General features: G+C 35.6%; 1 protein-coding gene and 1 long non-coding RNA gene across 5 annotated transcripts in view; one reads left to right on the forward strand and one right to left on the reverse strand.

The window, feature by feature from the left end:
* LOC123875736 (sodium/potassium/calcium exchanger Nckx30C) overlaps positions 1-21,699 on the forward strand; it is a 97,737-nt gene that overhangs the window by 24,043 nt on the left and 51,995 nt on the right. For 3 of the 4 annotated variants that reach the window (XM_045921753.1, XM_045921755.1, XM_045921756.1), the window contains one exon: positions 14,060-14,225. In XM_045921753.1, the coding sequence (XP_045777709.1) occupies positions 14,060-14,225 (166 nt within the window). The remainder of the gene's footprint in view (positions 1-14,059; positions 14,226-21,699) is intronic. The other variant, XM_045921754.1, reaches the window with a different exon arrangement.
* Positions 10,984-19,903, reverse strand: LOC123875778. Its single transcript, XR_006798212.1, has 3 exons — positions 19,744-19,903; positions 12,143-12,147; positions 10,984-10,995 (listed from the first exon to the last, which is right to left on the reverse strand). It is a non-coding gene; the product is annotated as an uncharacterized LOC123875778 (long non-coding RNA).

The following is a 21,699-nucleotide window of genomic DNA, read 5'->3' on the forward strand; positions in this document are numbered from 1 at the left end:
TTCGATTCGCTCCAGCAATGCGCAGGACTTCAATTGCTTGTATACATGGCATAATATTGTATATCAAATCATTGAAAAGAGCAACCGCCGAGTTTCTTGCTGGTTCTTCTCGGTAGGAAAGGCATTCCGAACCAGTGGTAGATGCTTTTGACGATTCGAAAGAACTTGTAAAAGTCTAATTGAATAAAAACATTTTGAATTTGAATTTGAATTTGAATTTGAATTGGCCGTCTAAGCAAGCTAGCAGGTCTGTAGGCATGCGTTCTTAGTACATACTAACACTACTCAATCGTCCACATTTCGTTCGTCAGAAAATACGTGACGGCTGGTGGCCCTGGGATCTTTCACTATTGTAACAGAGGTTCATAATATTATGTCAATTGGCAAATGTCAAGCTGTCAAGATGGACGTTGCTTAGATACATAATTATTTATTTGAAAATAATGTTTTGGAAAACTCCGATACTTTGGATCGTAGGCGCGGAGTTTCTAATTTATAAAATATTATAATCACAGTTAAACGAGAAAACATCAATTCAATTATAATATCCAACAGTCAACAAAAGGCCACGAACAATCAACCCAAACCCAAACCATAGTCAAACTATTTTTAGGGTTCAGTAGGTATCTGTAGAAAAAAAAAAAGATGTAGTCGCGTAGGTGTGCATGGCACCATTAAATATCGTAGGAGGCGATGACCCTCCGCGCGGCTGAGGTTCCCGCATCGTAGTCGCTTTGTCGCGCAGATTTGGATGATGCATTAGGCGCACCTTCTTTATATTTTATCTGCTTGAACTCAGCTTATTTACTTTGACAAAATACGTTTAAAATTCATCATCATCAGGATCAACCCATCGCCGGCTCACTACTGAGCACAAGTCTCCTCTCAGAATGAGAAGCTACCACACTGGCCAAGCACGTATTGGCAGACCTCACGCACCTTTGAGGGAGCATTATGGCCAACTCTTAAGCTTGTAGGTTTCCTGACGATGTTTTCCTTCACCACTTCGTTGTCTGCCTGTGTGTCATCTTTCAAGAGAATCAAAACTTATAAATTGGGTACTTCCCGTTTACGTAGAATCATGAAAGGCAGGTAGCAATATCTTATAGCCCAAGCACTCTACTCCTGTGGCCCAAGTAAACAGAAAAATCCGACAACTGAATTGTCATTACATAAAAAAAAACTTGTACGGAACTCTTCATGTGTGAGGCAGACTCGCACTTGACCGGTTTTTGAAAGTTATGTCAAATAAAAATTTGGCAATAACAAACAAAATGACATACAAGCCACTTTATTCCTTATTTCATCGGATGAAAGTCGATTTCAATTTAATCGTATATCTTAAAAAAAGCGAACTATTATACGACTACGTAAAATGGGTACATTTTTAAAGCAACGACATGTTAGAAACAGATATTTCGTTTTGGTCGTGTTAAACTATGTGAGTCATTCAGATAATTCTTGATTTAGTGATGTTCGGTCAAAAATATTTCATGGAACGTATAATTAACATAACATTGATGTTACTTTTGAAGAGATATTAGCTGCCTTATTGGATTTATATTATTATAGAAATTGGGTTTTAGAATGGCACAAATAAACGGTAATTTATGAATAAAAGTTTAAAAAGCGTGAAATAAAAATTAAATTAAAAATTTAAAAAACCCCCGACACATAAACCTCTAAAAAGTAAAAAAATAATAGGTAAGTATGTATGGGCCCTTTAAGAATAGTATAAATAGTAAAGTTTTTATCCAAGCGTTCGTTGCGTCGGGGGACCGCTAAAGACTATTCTTTCTACAACAGATGACTTTCATAGTTTATGATAGGTAGCGGTCCCCTGGCGCAACGAGCGCTTGGATAAAAACTTTACTATTTATACTATTCTTAAAGGGCCCATACATACTTACCTATTATTTTTTTACTTTTTAGAGGTTTATGTGTCGGGGGTTTTTTAAATTTTTAATTTAATTTTTATATTACTTAACATTACTTCACGATACATTCAAAATGGGTGATAATATATTTCAATACTTATCATAAACTTTTTTTTTAATTGAAAATATTACAATAAAACTTAAAGCTAGCCTTATCTAATTACTATACAAATCATGCCCGCGTGGAATGGTTCCAAGAAAACTGGCTGCATTTCCACGCTGGACAGCCAGGCTGATCCGTTGCGCAAAAAATGAGCCAGCCCTTCCCGATGAGGCTATTAAACGCATAAACTAAACTAAACTCGTAAACTAATTTATGCCTGCGACTTCGTATTCTGCGATTTTTTAGTAACCAAATCTTTCCGGTTTTTTTAATGAAAATTATTTATTTACATTATATCAATTCATTACATATTTTCAGGCTCTTACAACAAGTTATAAGAAGATTTTCGCCTATATCAATCAACATATTTAGTAAATCAGAAATCAGCATCCATTAGTATTGTCGTTTATATTAACTTCATTTTGGTATGTTTCAGATCATAATTTTATCATAAATACTATAGTAATAAATGAGATATAATATTTTAAGATTATAGCTATCCTAAAGCATGGTATAGAAACTCTAGTATTTACATTGATATAGAATACCTAGCTTAGAGAATTCCTTAGTAAAGCGGGCGAGCTACTGTTTTTTGTAACTTTAAGTATTTTTAAGTATTTTAATATCTTATATATTATAGCGAAAAAAAAATTTATCTATGGTGTTACCAACAACTGATCACTGCAGTTTGGCAACCCATGAAATAAGGATGCTCAGCGAATGTGACTGCCCAAAAAAGAAAGTGTAATGTTTTCAGGATTATTTTTAATTTAATTTTTTTATTGAAAAGGCACACAAGACAAACAAACAAAGGATTCATGTATGTATGTATATATGTGAGTTTCTTATTCCACCATAACTTCTAAATGTCTCTACGGATTAGGATGTATGGGATATCGTTAGAGTTATCATTCCGAATGACATTGATTACAATTTACAATTCAATATGGTAGTTTTTTTAGTTATGGGCAGCCGTGTTTGTTTTATTTTTTTATTATAATAAGACTTATGAACTACTACTTAAGACAGAACATCTTAAAACGAATGCGAAACTTGAATTAAAATAAATAAATTAAAGACTAATTTGTTATTGTTATATGATTGATGATTTAATTATGTACTAAATTAACTTTAGATTTGAAAAATGAAAGAAAAACACGATAAAATCAGTTTTCATTGTAAAGTAATCTCAATTCTATAGTTAACTCAATGAAGAAAAACTTTTGCCTAGCTTATTTAATTTTTTTGCTAAGTAATTAAGTAGGTAACATTTTTCAAAAATCAAGTATAGTTTAAAAATTAAAGTATTTATTTCATGTACCTATTTACCCAAGCACCTATTTGACCTATCGATCATCAACGTTGCATGTAGGCTCTTAATTATGATGAGCAGTACTTATGACTCTATTAGATTATTATGAAAAGAACCGGCTAGAAAGTCAGCAGTTTATAATTTAAAATTTAAAAAACCCCGACACGAAAACCTCTATAAGAAAACTAAAAAAGAGCTGATAACTTTCAAACGGCTGAACCGATTTTCTTCGATTATAGCTAAAAACACTCTCGATGAAGCCACTTTTCAAAAAAAAAAAACTAAATTAAAATCGGTCCATTCGTTAAGGAGCTACGATGCCATAGACAGATACACAGATACACACGTGAAACTTATAACACCCCTTTTTTTGGGTCGGGGATAAAAATAAGTTTTCGTAACACGCTCCCCAGAGCCTTCCATACAAACGAAATTTGATTCTCATTTAGCATTAACCAATTGGTAAACTAAAATATCTTTATCGGTAGTTTGGCAGATTTCCGTGAAAATATCTAGGTATGTAGTTTCAAAGTTTTACGGACTCGAATTAGTGTATCTTTAAAACTACCATTTTTACCGAAATCAGCTGGAAAACTGTTTAATGTTTATATATCACATAATATAAAGAACATATAGCTACAAAATTTCATTGAGTTTTTTGGTTCATATTCAAATCAGAACCAATCTACATGTGTATGGAACTTGCTATGAATAAGTTATAAAATCAGAGATTATGATTTTCCGTTTCACGTGTTTGAAATGGCTACACTAATTAGTCTTTTTTAGGGTTCCGTATTTCAAAAGGAAAAAGGAACCCTTATAAGATTACTTCGTTGTCTATCTCCCGTGTCTGTCAATTTGGGGGAATCAAAACCTGTCAGTGTCTTATAGCACAAGTAAGGGGGGAAATCCGAAACCCTGAATTTGTGGTTACAGCACAAAATAATGTGGTATTTCTTGTACGGAATCCTTCTTGTGCGAGTCTAACTCACACTTGACCGGTTTTTAAAGATAAAGAAAAATGTATTTTTGTACAATTTTCCCCAACAATGCGTCAAACAAAGTAGGGTGTCTAAGTTGGAAACAATTTGTGTCTGACATTGAGTCAGGCCTAGATTAGAAACGGGGTCATAGCGTTTCCAATCTCGAATGAAAAAACTTTGTTTGATGACCGTGAGTATTTTTTTATTAGGTACAAATAAAAATGGCTTTTATTATGAGGAGGGTTATTTACAGGCTACTTTGAGATCAAATTGTCAGTTTGTAAATACTAGTTCAGAAAGCAGGAGAAGCTGGTATGATCTTCAGCAGTTCATCATCATCATCATCATCATCAACTCATGGCCGGCTCACTACTGAGTACAGGTCTCCTCTCAGAATGAGAAAGGTTTGGCCATAGTTTACAATGCTGTGATAGCCTAGTGGTTAGAACGTCCGCCTCCTGATCGGAGTTCGGGGGTTCGATTCCGGGCACGCACCACTAACTTTTCAGTTATGTGCGTTTTAAGCAATTAAATATCACTTGCTTTAACGGTGAAGGAAAACATCGTGAGGAAACCTGCATGCCTGAGAGTTCTCCATGTTCTCAAAGGTGTGTGAAGTCTGCCAATCCGCATTGGGCCAGCGTGGCAGACTATGGCCTAAACCCTTCTCATTCTGAGAGGAGACCCGTACTCAGTAGTGGGGCGGATATGGGTTGATCATGGTTACAATGCTGGGCAAGTATAGTAATTAAGTAATTAAATACCACTTGCTTTAACGGTCATCGTAGGACAACCTGCAAGCCCAAGAGTACTCCATAATGTTCTTAAAAGTGTGTGAAGTTTGTCCATCCGTACTTGGCCAACGTATGGCCAAACCGTTCTCGTACTCGTGCTGAATGTGATCCGGGGATGGGAGATTATGATGATCCTGATGATGAGCTATTGCATGCATTGCTTCGGCAGTCATGGCTACTACGTATGTTGAAACGCAATTTGAAAGCGCACCGGTGCAATGTAGTTAGACCAATTAATTGAGCGTCAAGCTGTAATGTTAGTAATTTCTTATACCTGCCAAAGTCTCTGTGATCGTATTGTAGGCTTAATAGGAATGACAAATACAGACGCATGGGTCATATAGAGAGAGAGAGCCAGCGCGTGCCAGACCTTCGTTATTTTATAAAAGCTGTATTGTCACTAACACAGGGAGAAACGACCAGTGACTATGAAGCTTGGATCACATTGGCTTTGGCAGATAACAGGTAATAAAGGTGTAAAAAAATCTAAGATTCAAGTATAAAGCTTTTTTACACTTAAACGTAAACACTTTTTTCAGAATAGTATAAAGAAAATCACGTCATGCATTGCCAGACTTAGTATGGTGTGGTATGGTAGCAACCCCCTGCCAGACACCCTTAAACTTTTAAACTTTAAGGACGTTTCAGTTGCCATGACTCTAAGTATCTGGTAATGCAAGACGTGATTTCTACTACTTACTATTCCGAAGAAGTGTAAAAAAATTAGACTTTATACTTTGACGTAAGATTTTTTACACCTTTTACTACCTATTACCTACTAAAGCCACCATGATCCAAACTTCATAGACGCTGATCGTTCTTCCCTGTGTTGGGGACAATACGCAGCGAAATTTTTAGCTTTTATAAAATAACGAAAGTCTGACACGCCCTGGCTCTTGGTCCATTAGCCATTGGGCGGTCCGGTGAAGCAAAAACATCGATGTAGGGATTTTCCGGGAATCGTGTAAACCAATTACTTCGTCCTTGTATGCTCCCGATTTCAAATCAAGATCTAATATTAATTCTAACTAGTGACCGCCTGCGACCTCGCTCAGAGAAAATAATATAAGTCCTCTTTATTACCTATCATGTGAGAATTTCGGAAAATTGGACCTGTTGACAAGTGATGGTACAGCCTAAAAATGGAGCTCGTTTGCCTAGAAATGCCTATTTATTTTAGACTTGAAGGTATCTACCTTTTTTTTCTCTCTCGTCTGGCTTAACAAAGATAGCCAATGTCAAGTTTGTAGTTATTTGTAACAAGTTAGTTAAACTATACAAGTGTGGACCCCGTCTGTACCGGCGCTTGCCGACATACGCACGGCACCCCCTTAGAGCGCTTTCCAGTCAGTTTTAACAAAAAAAAAAAACACTCCAAAAAGGCAGAGCACGCCCGCCAGCTAACACCAACACAGACAAAGTCCAGGTATCTACCTTATACAAAAAGTAGAAGGGAAAGCTGGTACTGGAAGAGCATTTCGTATCCTAGCGGTTCGAATTAGAAACAAGTTATTGGATTTTTCAGTTTCTGACAGCTTTTAAAAAACTATAGTATCTAAACTTATTCGTTTGTGTAAACCAGGCGTTAGGTTTTCAGTTTTAGTTCTAAAGTCCAACATTATAACAACGATCACTTTAATTAATTGCACACCATTATCCTAATTTATGTCGCAGACACAATACAGTAATTTATAAAGCCTAGATTTACAACAAGACAAGCCAAATAATCATCATGAGCGGTATTAACAGGGCTCTCTCCGTCACTCGCTTCATACAATCATAGTTCCAATTTCATTTGAATATTAATCAACCAAAGTCCATGAAATTTTGCAGACATATTCTAGAAACTAATATCTGTGTCTGTGGTGTTAGATTTTTCTAAAAATATGTAGTTTTAAAATTACAGGGGCTCAAAGATTTGTATGAAATTTTTTAAGACCGCCTAACTTTGAAACCGAATATTTTAACAGAAATCTGGAAACCCACAGACATAGATATTAGTTTCTAGAATATGTCTGCAAAATTTCATGGACTTTGGTTGCTTAATATTCAAATGAAATTGGAACTACGTTTGTATGAAGCGAGTGACGGAGAGACCCCTCTTAATAGCCAACTAAACTATAACAAAGAGAAATAGCATCATTTGGCCCTCAAATTTGTACTAAACGATCCAATATTGTGTAATGACCTAAAAGGACTAAAGTACGTAATACAACTAGATGTTATCCGTGACTTCGTCTGCGTGGGTTTATGTCTTTCAAAACCCCCGCGTAGCCTGTATACTTTTCCGGGATGCAAGCTATCCCTGTATCTTGAATAGGTACGACGGACAGACAGACAGACAGACAGACAGACAACAAAGTGATCCTATAAGGGTTCCGTTTTACCTTTTGAGGTACGAAACCCTAAAATTGGCAAACGTTAGGGTCCCAAGGAGCTGGAATGGCGACCTTGCATCGAAAAGCGCAGTGTTGGAAGACCCCAACTAGGTGACGGACAATATCAGGTGAGTCGCTGTGAGCGAGTTTCAGGCGGCGCAAGACAAGAGACCTATGTCCAGCAGTGGACGTTCATCGGTTGTTGATGATGATGATGATGAATAATTAGGTGCCCATTTAAGTAAATATTATGGTAGAGCTTTGCAATTAAAAAAGGTTAAGTGATCATTGTTTAAAATTAATCATTGACCTTTCTTCTAAAACCGACATGCCTAATTAATTAGGCTCAAGCTGAGAACAAGAGTGAATTGGCATCTTGAAGACAGGCGGGCTGGCACGGACCGACTAAAATATCACCTTTGTTGTGGATTTTATTATTTTATTTAAAAATCGTAAATAGTATTTCATTATAACACGCTTTAAAAAATTATTTAAAAAAAAATTGGTTGTCTGTAAAGTCGGTTTACTGACGATAGTTGAACGTGACAACAAAGGCCGATTGTGCTTCTTTGTCGCTCGTTCCGCGCTCTCGCTTGCACTTCAAGCCTTACATGGAACACCTCAGAGCGAGGTAACGCCGCATGAGTCATGTTTTTTCGTGCGTGCAGCCGGCTCTATCGAATTATAAGACGTTGTCACGTCAAAAAAAAATCGGTCAAGTGCGTGTCAGATTTATTGTTATTAGCGGCAATTTCTACCTACAGACGGATGGACAGACAGACAGACGAACAGCGGAGACTTATAATAACATCAGGGTCAGGTAGCTCCGGTAGCAGTGTAAGAATTCAACATTTTCAAAACATATTAAGCTGATTTTAATTTTTGATCAAAAACACTATACTCAGCTCCATTCTATCCGTACTGTATACCTACGCTGGCCCTAAGTTCTTTACTTAACATGTTTTTTGACAATAGTGGGTGACTTCCCTCAAAGGCTTCTCACTTAAGAATTTATTGACCCGATCGAGAAATGCCTCGTCACTTCCCTTCATTCCGACACAAAAGCTACTAAATTAAATAATCAAACTAAACAATATGCAAATACGCTCTACAAATTAATTTGTATCTGCGATTTGTCAGATTTCCATAAAAATACGTAATTTCGGTATAAGAATTCAACGGTTGCCAAAATATTTTACACAAAGCTAGCTGGTTTTAATTGTGTACCAAACACTTAACTCCCTTACTCCAGACTGTCTCTTTGCGCTACCCCTAAGTTCTTAAGTAGGTACCTACTTTCTGTCATTTAAGTGTGAGCTTAACATGCTTTACGACAATAGTGGACGACAAGAAGATAATAGTGGGTGCCTTTTCTACAAAGACGCTCTTTAGGGACGTTAGAATTTATTGACCCGGTTAAGAAATGCCGCGTCATCTCCCTTCATTCCGACACTAGCTACTAACCCAGACAAGTCAGCGAAAAGTGGGAACGTATAACCTGAAATGACTAAATTAACGTGGAAGTGCCCTAAATAATACAATGGGTTACAATCAATTCGGATTTCTTCCCAATTTTTCCTTCTATCATGTTCCGTTAAAGGTGCCATGCTCATAGCGTGCCAATGGGCCTTATTACTAAACTTCCGCTGTCTGTCCGTCTGTCTGTCAGCGCGGGCTGTATCTCATGAAACATAACAGGTAAAGAGTTTCACAGAGTGTGTATTTCTATTGTCGATATAACATTACAGCGTTAAGATGGCAAATTTCAAAATGGCTGCCATGCACATTTAAAAAAAATCACATAGTGCTATAAAGCCTTTCTTAAGTACTTTCTGACGTTTAAGTGTGAGCTTAATATGCAGACAATAGTAGATGACTTTTCTTCAAAGGCTTGTCGCCCTTTGGGCATGTAAGAATTTATTGACCCGATTAAGAAATGCTCCGTCACTTCCCTCCATTACGACACAAAAGCTACTAACCCGGACAAGTCAGCGAAAGGTGGGAACGTATAACCTGAAATGACTTTAAATGAACGTGGAAGTGCCCTAAATAATACAATGGCTGACATCCGTTCGAATTTCTTCCGGATTTGTCCTCTTTATAATTTGTATACCTACCTACTTTCAGACGAGCTTTTGTGTAAAGGTATCTTTTTTAGTACAACCAAAATTGCTTTATAAAAAACTAGAGAATGCCCGCGACTTCGTCCGCGTGGATTTAGGTTTTTAAAGATCCCGTGGGAACTGTTTGATTTTCTGTACCGAACGTCAGACACAGTAAAAATGTTAGGCCATGAAAAGGTAGCAGACAGACAGACATATTTCTTTCGCATTTATAATATTAAGTATGGATTAATATAGAAGTATGTATTAGTAAAACATTAAAAAGTATCGGTAAAGTTACATGCCGACAGATCCTGACTTTACACAGGCTGGAGGCTAGATATAAATGATTTGAAATGATTTAGTGACTCAGCTTTTTAAAAAACAAGCATTATTATGCAAAGAAATCAAATAAAAATTATTTTATTCCCAGGAATGTGGGTAAAGTTACACTAAAGTGTAAGCTTTTAAGTCTCTTTTACTGAGGATGCACTTCAAATGTGACAGAATTATCACAAAAGCAATCCTCAAAGCTAATAATTTAAGCACATAATTGTCTTCTTTATCCACTTACATTCTGATTACGCCTCCAAAAAGTAAAGAGAGTCTGCGCTTCAAGCAAAGTAAGAGATTAAAAAACCGGCCAAGTGCGAGTCAAGACTCGCGCACTGTGGGTTCCGTACTCGGGTATTTTTTCCAACATTTTGCACGATAAATCAAAAACTATTATAGATCAAAATAAATAAAAATCTTTTTTAGGATGTACAAATAAAGCCCTGTCATATGATCCCCCCCCCCCCCCCCCACAGATTTAAAAATTTGGATTTCTGTGGATACCCCACTTGGTATAGTTATCTTACTTTGAAAACTGAAACACATTTTAATTTTTTTTAATGATGTAACCACAAATTCGCGGTTTTCAGATTTATTCCTGTACGTGTGCTATAAGACCTACCTACCTATCACATTTCATGATTCTAGGTCAACGGGAAGTACCCTATAGGTTTCTTGACAGACCAACGGACGGACGGACAGACAGACAGACAACAAAGTGATTCTATAAGGGTTTCGTTTTCCTTTTGAGGTACGGAACCCTAAAACATGTGATTTTTCTCCGAAAACATTTTCACCGCATCGAATCATGGCAGCAGCGAAACCAGAAAATTACGGTGCGGCGTTCGAAAAGCAATCATTTAATTCGAATTGGGGAAGCAATATTAAACCGCTTACACGTGCGTGTTGCTCGATAAATGCTGCAAAAACATTAATATGCAATCATCGTGCCCAATTTTTTTGCAATTATTTTTCCATCAAACTAGCTAACCCGTTCCGAATGCGACATCAGGAGTCCCGATATCGCCTGAACGGATTTCCAAAATTTATTTTCTACATGGGGAACATTACAGAGAAAACTGAGTTTGTTGTGGGCTTTATACTCAGACCAGGGAGCATTCAGAACCATCGTAGCTTTAGTTATAAGTTTACGTCACTAATTATTTTACAAATCCGACAATTGACAATGAAAAAGTGTACGATATTACCCATTTTTAACCCCTGACCCAAAAAGAGGGGTGTTATAAGTTTGACGTGTGTATCTGTGACCCAAAAAGAGAGGTATCTGTATTTCTGTGTATCTGTGTGTTTGTGTATTTGTCTGTGGCATCGTAACTCCTGAACGAATTAACCGATTTTTGAAGAAATAATTAATTTGACTTTGAAACACACATGCAAAATCAGAAGTTAGTAGACTCAGCCATTTATCATTATCCCGGCCCACTACTGAGCACGGGTCTGCTCTCAGACTGTGTGTGCGTCTGTAACAGTACTGTAAAATATAACAACCTTTTCACTACCTATCCGTTTAACTTATTTAGACGAAAGATACAAAGATTTTACGCCCAAGACACGGATACAGACTGCGTTTAATTCCAGAAAATCGATGAGTTTTAAATCCTGAGGATTTAAAAGATTGAGGATAATGAGGATTTTTAAATCCTAAATCATCACACTAGTATTATAAAGGCCAAAGTTTGTGTGTATGCGTGTGTGTATGTTTGTTACTCCTTCACACAAAAACTACTAGACGGATTTGGCTGAAATTTGAAATAGAAATAGATAATATCCTGGATTAGCACATAGGCTACTTTTTATCCCGGAAAATCAAAGAACTCTCGCGGGTTTTCGAAAAACATAAATCCACGCGTACAAAGTCGCGGGCATCAGCTAGTAGAATAATATGCGTAATACGTTTGTATGGAGAAGCGCGTAAGTGTGCCCTTAATATAGTCAGTCAAGCGGGTTGGTGATCGTCTCACAGTACTTTATATTGTAGTAAGCTGAGCTTCAGTACTTTATATTATAGTGACTTGTGACCTGGCGAGTGTATTATGCAAATGTGAGCAAACGAGAAATTACAAGCGTGAGGTAAACATGACTAATTTGTTTCATTTACATCCATTTACATGAGAAAATGTGCGGTTCATTCACTTTGTAAACGTTATTTAAGTTCATATTAACTCCCACATAGATCTACATGTACTCAAAATTGGAAATGGTCAATTTATTCACGAACAAAATAATGCCCGCGACTTCGCGTGGATCTAGGTATTTTTTCAAAATCCCGAGGGAACTCTTTTATTTTACGGGATAAAAGTAGCCCATCCTAATCTATCTCCATTTTAAATTTCAGCCAAATCCGTTCAGTAGTTTTTGCGTGAAAGTATAACAAACATACACACACACACACTCACACACATACAAACTTTCGCCTTTATAATATTAGTGTGATCTTCGTCATCACAATCATCTCAACTGACCCACTACTGAGTACGGGTTTCCTCTCAGGATGAGGATGATTGAAGTAGGATGAAGGATGGGACCATGCTGGTCGAGTGCGGGTTGGCAGACTTCACACATCTATGAGAACACTATGAAGAACTGGTAGGCATGCATGGTTCCTCACAAGGTTTTCCTTCACCGTAAAAGCAGTGATCTATAATTGCTTAAATCGCACATACTCGTAGTTCCGAAAAGTTAAAAGGCTGTGATAGCTTAGTGGTTAGAACGTCCGGCTCCTAATCGCAAGTCGGAGGTTCGATCTCAGGCACGCACCTCTAACTTTTGAGTTATATGCGTTTTAAGCAATTAAATATCACTTGCTTGAAGGAAAACATCGTGAGGAAACCTGCGTGCCTGAGAGTTCTCCACGTACTCAAAAGTGTGTGAAGTCTGCTAATTCGCATTTGGCCAGCGTGGCAGACTATGGCCTAAACCCATCTCACTCTGAAAAGAGACTCGTTCTCAGTAGTGGGCCGGAAATGGGTTGATCATGAGGCATTAGTTTCAACACAAACATTTATCAAATATATTCATAATATTAAATACCTAGTATTAATTAATGACATTAAAAACGTCTTAAAAAAGCTAAATCGAATTTGCCCACAAGTAATTAATTCAAAAATGTTTCAAAGAAAAGTAAGACTATTGTTTCATTAGAACCTCAGCGTTTCATATAAAACAACTTTTCATTATTGTTATGTATCTGTTTTAATTTTCTTAAAGACCAACGTCTTTGTTCTAAGACCAACAATAGAAGCTTTAACAATAAGTGCCAGCTTTTGATGATGTCTAGAAAAGTATAAAAGCTAATATGAGGCCTTGGCTTCGATACCTGATTGGGTCAATTTAAAAGTTAGTTTAATTTGATTTAATTAGCTAAGGCTAGACGAGTTACATTACAAAATAATAACTCAAGAAATATATTAAGTAGTTTCATTGGTTATACTTACTTACTCAAATAAATCATTTACAGCTGTACCGATTATTATGAATTATAATATGTATAATCAAAAACGCCAGTTGTATAATTACATTCGAATCGGTGCCATACAAAAACGGAATTATAATAGTTTCAATGAATAATAATAATAAATTAAACATTAATTACATAAGGGTCTAGGAAACAAGTGCTATATACACATAAAAGCACAACTAATATCAATTATTTACTGTATCAAAAACCGTCGTTTTTATAATAAAGTCGAGCGTAGCTTTTTGTACGGTTGGATTGACCTGGTTTTCTAGTTCACCTTTTCAAATAGCAGTAATTTTGCGCGTGACGATTCAATTCTTGGCTAATCGAAGAAGTTTAAAGTAAATTAAAGCTCAATTTTAAACAGAAAGGTCTTGTATGTTGTTTTATAGAAGTTGTGGGAAAAATTGTTGATTTCAGTGGCTTAAAGCATTAGGTATCAATCCTACCGAATTATTAAAAATCATAAAACACAGTCACATATATAATTCCGTTCCAGTAAGTGTCAATCCAGCGGAATTATACAAAATCCTAAAACAATGTCACATGGTCACATGTATAACTCCGTTCCAATGCTAATCAATGCAACCAAATTATACAAAATTCTAGAAAAACGTCACATGTATAATTCCGTTCCAGCACGGGAACGCGACGACGTCGAGCGAGACCTCAGTGGGCACAAACACAGCGACGGTGACCGCGACGCCGGGGTCGAGCAAGGCGCCCCCGCCGGCCGCCAAGTTTCGTCATGGTTTGCTGCAGCTCATGATACACACCATCGACCCTATGCACGACGGTGAGTTAGGTATGCACCGCGCTTTGCTTTCACTTACACTTTTTTATATATCTATGTTCGTTTGAATCTATCAAGCACTTTGAAATTTGCTAGCATAATAATATTAGAATGTATAGTATGGATAGATATCCATACTATCCATTCTAATATTATAAATCTGAAAATGCGTCTGTCTATCTGTTACATTTTAATAGTTCAGATCAGAACCAATCTTGATTTTTGGCATAGAGATACCTTTTATAATTAAAAAGAATATTAGATTATTTTTATCCCAGAAAATTTTCAATTTTGAAGACAGTCATTGGATAAATTTTATATTGAAAAATCAAAACTAGGAATGGGATTTTTAAAAACTTTAAACACACTGAGTACCGCAATAATCAGTTAATATATTTGATTAAAATATATGTATAACTTATATATAAATGTAGCCTAATGGAACTGTAACATTTCTAACTTTAATTTGAAACGTCACTGCAAACAAACAGACTTAAAGTTAGAATAGTACTATAAGTAGGTCTACTTATAATAAAAGGTATTTTTAAGGTAGGTTTAAATTTACTACAGAGAATTTCAGAAAATACATAGGTAAGAAAACAAACCAACAATAAACGTTTTTAAAAATAAAATATAAATAATTTATATCGGTAATAATATATACAAACTTATTTTGAGCTTACAAAGTGCTTGATTGATGAAAAGGGCTGAAAATTAAAATTTTGCAATAAATGAATGTAATCTTACCATAGGGGTTTTTATCTTCGAAAAATGTAATGATATAATTATCACTTTGAATAAGAGTTGAGTTTATTATTCATTTATTGTAATTTTTTAAATGGTAAATAATTATTAAATATCTATATTAGTTGATTTAGGTAAGGTACTTTAATATTTTATAATCTAAATTTAATAATAGCTAGAAAGTCACTTTAATAACTGGTTATTATTAAAATAGTCGCGTAGTAAAATATTTAAAACATTTCTTTCAATATTTTTCTAAGCATTGTGAATAACTACGTAGCAAACTTTTTAATTAACTTGTATGAAAGGAAATTTTATGAACTTCTGACTTTTTCTCTTGTACTGCACGCTAAAATATTATACGAAATGCCTCAGAAAAGCGAACACGCTTCACACACAAATCTTATAACGATTTATACATGTGTATAGATTTTAGAATAAATTGTATAAATCGCCAACAGACGTTTCGAGAATTATACAATTGTTTAGAGTACGTTGTATAAATCACCGACAAATGTTCTTTACACCAAGCTGTTTCAAATCACTGCAAATGGATAGGGTTATTTATCACAGCTTTCCACATTTTACTGCAGTTGCCGCCGGGTGCAATATAAGGGAGGGATTTTAGGAGCAGTTAAGGTGAAAACGAATTGACAAAACTAGACTTTAAAAATATTTTTAACTTACAACTGTGACTTCAATTAAATTAAGAATGTTTTATGTCCTATCACATGTCTGCTCGTAATTAGTCAACGGCTCAACCAATTATAACAAATGATACGTCATCAGATTTTTCTTGATTTTTTTTTAAAAATTTAGTTTATCAATTACCAAAAAAAAACTTGATTGATACAACCTTAAACTACTTTGAAAAAAAGAAGGTTCTCAATTCAGCGCGTATTTGAAAAAAATGCTCAAGTAACATAGAATAAATAGGCATAAATAAATATTATAAATTCGAAAGTGTTCGTTGGTTGGTTTATCCTTCAACCACGCCGCAACGAAGCAGTGGATCTACCTATGTGCTATGTTATTAGAATTGAGACATAGGTATTTTTATTCTGAAATTCCAACGGGTTTTCCAAACGCCTGAATCCGGGCGAAGGCTGGGGCAACAGCTAGTTCTGAAATAAAGTATCAATTTAAATGAAATATAAATTTATTAGGTACTCTAAAAAGTGAAACCGTGGTTTACTAAACGATTGCTATTATTAAAACCTATTTGATTTAGCATAGCTCAATGATCGCTCCGAAAATCTTACCCTGCATTGCATATAAATAATAATCGGCCGTAAAGTGGGCCTTGACACAAAGCAAAGTGTTGCACAAAATATACCGAAATTGTAAAAGCTCTCGCCTCTTTAAACCGCAAAGGCTTTCGCCACTTAAAGCACGCTTGTTTGTACTAAAGAGAAATTAATTAATTTATATCCCCATTTTTTTACATGAAAACATTTTAATAGAGAAACTTTTTTCCAAAGTGTAAAATTTTAATATTTAATATCGCCAGCTTAATAGTGCTTTTTCCACTTAATCTTTTTAAATTAACTAATATTTTTATGGGTAAGTAAGCGATGTAAAGCTTTTGTAAATGTGTTTAGATAATTTAAATAAAAAGTCTTTATCTTACGTAGTGAAATGTTAAAATTGTTTTTTATTCAATTACGTAAACACAGCATGATTTAAATTAAGTATTAATTTGATTAACTTTAAACGTCTTCGTATATCTATGTACCTATCAGGTAAGGACTAGGTACAAAACATGATAGCTGGGTAGAGTGATATAGACATAGCATAAGAGACTCTCGTTCTAAATTAAATGGATTTGATTTGATACTTTACTTACTACTCTACTAACTTGATACTCTACTTATTGTCTACACATATTAAGCAAGCACGCACACATGAATTTGGTACATTCGTAACCTTATAGTTATAACCAAACGTGATATGTTTTTTTATTCAGATACAAGTTAGCCCTTGACTGCAATTTCACTTGGTAGTAAGTGGTAATGCAGTTAACTTAAAATTTAATTTAATATCACTAGGAAAACATCGCGAGGGAACAGATATGCCTGGGAATTCATAATAAATCATATTGTTATCATAGGTGTGTGAAGTCTGCCAATCCAGACTTGGCCTGGATTATGGCCAACACCCTTCTCATTCTGAGAGGAGACCCATGTTCATGGAATATTATTGTAAATTGAATAATTGAAAAGGGCAACCGCCGAGTTTCTTGTTGGTTCTTCTCAGTAGGAACGGAATTCCGAACCAGTGGTAGACTATTTTGATGATTCAAAAGCACTTGTAAATGTTTAATTGAATAAAAATATTTTGAATTTGAATCTGTATGTGCGTCTGACACGCACTTGACTGATTTTTTTTTAAATAATTTTTCAGAGGGTGTTATAATAAAATACTATTTACTTTTTTTTATAAAACAGTACAATCTATTTATTAATATTTTAGTCGGTCCGTGCCAGCTTGCCTGTCTTCAAGATGCCAATTAACTGTTGTTCTCAGCTTAATTAGGCATATCGGTTTTAGACGAAAGAAAGGTCAATAATTAATTTTAAACAATGATCACAACCTTTTTTAATTGTAAAGCTCTACCATAATATTTAGATACTTAAATGGTCACTTATTATTCATCATCATCATCATCATCATCATCATCATCTGCAACCGATGAACGTCCACTGCTGGACATAGGTCTCTTGTGCTTGTGGCCGGCGATGGGTTGAGAAATCACGAGTAAAACCCTCTAAATCTCAACAGAATCCATACTTAATATTATAAATGCGAAAGTGTGTCTGTCTGTCTGTCTATCTGTCTGTCTGCTACGTTTTCACGGCCCAACCGCTGAACCAATTGTAATGAAATTTGGTACAGACTTGGGATACATGCCGGAGAAGGACATAGGCTACTTTTTATCCCGGAAAATCAAAGACTTCCTACGGGATTCAAAAAAAAACGAAATCCACGCGGGTGAAGCCGCGGGCATCCTCTAGTCTGATATAAAATAATACCTACACCCGAAGAACATCCGCACTACCTATTCATTATTACCTAATAATATTCCAACTGCATAAATATTTTACGTATTTTGCATAGCGTTGATGTTTAACAGTACCTAAAGCCAAGAATTTAGGTCACGCTCAATTAGACTAGGCCATGGTTAAGGCCAATCTCTTTGTCTAGGGACATATTTTGTTCGTTTATTATTGCATAACTCTGAACTATAAATAAGACTTAGACTAGACGTTTGCAGTTTGAAACTATATAATACAAAAAAAGGCAGTTAGTCAAACTTACATATTATCCTTCCAATCGATGTGACCCAACCAGTTTCATTAGAAAGGCAATAATGCGAAGATGGTTTAGACCAAAAAAAACAATTCATGAGGTACGTGTACTTTTTTAGCGTAGACACACAGAGTATCCGCTAGATATATTAGTATAGATTTACTTAACAGTATTCAAACTGCAAAAATATTTTGCATAGCGTAGATGTTGAACAGTTAAGCCTCGTGTATATAGGTCAAGCCTAGGCCAGGCCACGGTTAAGGGCAGACTTCATCTGCGTATAAAAACGACGAGTGTAAAAGTAATTTAAATTCTTTTGTTTAGTCGCGCTGCGTTTTTGTTGAATGTCGGCAATTCTTCTTGACCTGGCGTGCTCTTAGTGTATAACTGTATAATATATAGTTATACACTAGCTCTTACTTATACCTAACTGTATAAAAACAAGTCAAGTGCGTTGGAACACCTGCAGTGATGGGTTCCGTACTAGCTCGTCACAATATGCGGACTACACAACTAAATAATAAACTAAGAACTTCATCTATTAATCACACTATCACACTAATATTATAAAGGCGAAAGTTTGTATGTGTGTGTGTGTGTGTGTGTGTATGTTTGTTACTCCTTCACGCTAAAACTACTGAACGGATTGGGCTGAAATTTAGAATGGAGATAGATTATACTCTGGATTAGCACATAGGCTACTTTTTATCCCGGAAAATCAAAGAGTTCCCACGGGATTTTTAAAAAACTACATCCACGCGAACGAAGTCGCGGGCATCAGCTAGTCAATCATAGTACGACTCCAAGTACCTACATAATATCTTCACACATCTTTGATAACATTATATAAAGAACTCAGTATGCAGGTTTTTTAGGATAGATAGATATATAGGTAGATAGAAGTCTTTATTGCACACAAAAACACATGTAAACCACTACACAGAAAGAAGAAAAAGAAAAACAATTGTGTGCAAAGGTGGCTTTATTGCTTAGAGCAATCTCTACCTGACCTTTGTTTTTCTTCTACGTTACAGCAAGTGATATTTAATTGCTTAAAACGCACCAATGTATTTGTTGAAAATGTATTAACAGGGCTCTCTCCGTCACTCGTTTCCACTCGTTTCATACAATCGTAGTTCCAATTTCATTTGAATATTAAGCAACCAAAGTCCATGAAATTTTGCAGACATATTCTAGAAACTAATATCTGTGTCTGTGGTTTTTTAGATTTTTCTAAAAATATGCAGTTTTAAAATTACAGGGGCTCCAAGATTTGTATGAAAATTTTAAAACCGCGTAACTTTGAAACCGAATATTTTAACAGAAATCTGGAAAACCACAGACATAGATATTAGTTTCTAGAATATGTCTGCAAAATTTCATGGACTTAGGTTGCTTAGTATTCAAATGAAATTGGAACTACGATTGTATGAAACGAGTGGAAACGAGTGACGGAGAGAGCCCTCTTAAATATAACCATAAACACATGAATTAATTCTTAAAAAAGTGACTGTCATAATGTAAATACTAAAAATAAAAATAAACTTGTAATGCCCGCCTCTAGGCTCAGTAAAGTAAGCAATTCATTTATTGGCAATTGTGTACGTTTTTATACAATAAATAATAAGCTTCCAGAAGACATAATATTTGAAGATGTCTGTCTCTCAATAAGTTCAAAGTTTTCATAAAACGTAAACTGATTGAAAAATCCTATTACAATGTAAAAGATTATTGAAATGATAAGAAAGCTTGGAATGAGTTGCCAAGCAGCTTTGATCATTCTAATACGAGTAAATACCTACCCATCAAAAACATAACATGTACAAAAATCCAAGTCTCGCAACGTACCTAGTTCTTCTACCGCAAAAAGTTTTGAGATCTAACATAAAACCAAGTCGGTTAATTTATTCAGTACCCGTAATATGAGAACAGCCATCCTACAAATTTGTCACAAATCATTACCTAATTAGTTAATTAAAACATTTCATAGTGACCGTATCGATATAAGATATTTTTATTTCTTTAATAAATGTAATGACTTGGCAATTGCACAGCAACATAACCACGTAAGAATAATTTTAATCAAATATTTTCATAGTGCTAGTTGAACATAGCGCTAGCTGGGCGCATATTTACACAAACATAAAAAGTTCTTACAGCGCTAACATTAAGCAGATTTAGTTGTATGTAGTTTCCATCGCCGTGTGCAATTGCCAAGTCATTATATTTATTAAAGAAATAAAAATATCTTATATCGATACGGTCACTATGAAATGTTTTAATTAACTAATTAGGTAATGATTTGTGACAAATTTGTAGGATGGCTGTTCTCATATTACGGGTACTGAATAAATTAACCGACTTGGTTTTATGTTAGATCTCAAAACTTTTTGCGGTAGAAGAACTAGGTACGTTGCGAGACTTGGATTTTTGTACATGTTATGTTTTTGATGGGATCTCATTTCTTTTTGTAGGTAGGTAACCATCCTTTTTTCTTTTCGGGTACCATATTTTCTTGTGCGTCAGTTACGGATTCTAATAATAGTGTTGTATATTTTGAAGGGTCAAAAGTCCTAATTGCGTGAGAATGAAATTCAACCTAAGGACTTCTTGCTTGTGGGATAAGTCAGGATTTCTATCTCAAATAAATCAGGTCGCATGTACCTGTGTAAACTAACAATATTCTTGTGTTATTAAATGACATGAACTATTCTCAATTTTAATCATTCCAACACTCACTTATGACACATTGAACACACTAGCTTAACGTAACTAAATAAACCTAACCTACCCTACCTAGGCCGCCTCCAACCACCCTTTATAGCGACACCCATACCAACCATCTAACCTAGTTACTTTAACCTCAATACTTCATCATATGATTAAGTCGCAATTGCTATTGCAACCTCTAAATCAAATCATGAGAGATTTCGTTATCTAAACATCTAAAACTAATCTACCACTGGTTCGGAATGCCACAGCTTAGCGAGAAGTACCAGCAAGAAACTTGGTGGCGTTTAAAATCAATCATATCTCAACTTCATGAACACTCTTCAAAGAATCACTCCACTGACATTTACAATCTTAACCACAGCATATTTTTACCTAAACGGCCCCACAGATTAACAGTTCGCCTGCAGTATTTAGTCCTATCAGGCGGCCTGCCGACAAAAAACTACATAGCCCACTCACTAAAGCGATATTTGCCTGCCGGCAATGGTCGGGTACTGGCTTTGAGTCCACACACTAGCAGGCGGTAGACGACAGTTACAAACCGCCGCCGCAACGCTTGCCGGCAAAGGTCGTACCGGCTCGGGATCTACACACTAGCAGACGACGGTCGACAGTTAAATACTCAGTAATAAAGTAATAGTGATGTTACGTAAAAAAACCGGGCTAAGTGCGAGTCAGACTCACGCACTGAGGGTTCCGT

This window comes from Maniola jurtina, chromosome 20, assembly GCF_905333055.1.
Source record: "Maniola jurtina chromosome 20, ilManJurt1.1, whole genome shotgun sequence".
Classification (NCBI taxonomy): domain Eukaryota; kingdom Metazoa; phylum Arthropoda; class Insecta; order Lepidoptera; family Nymphalidae; genus Maniola; species Maniola jurtina.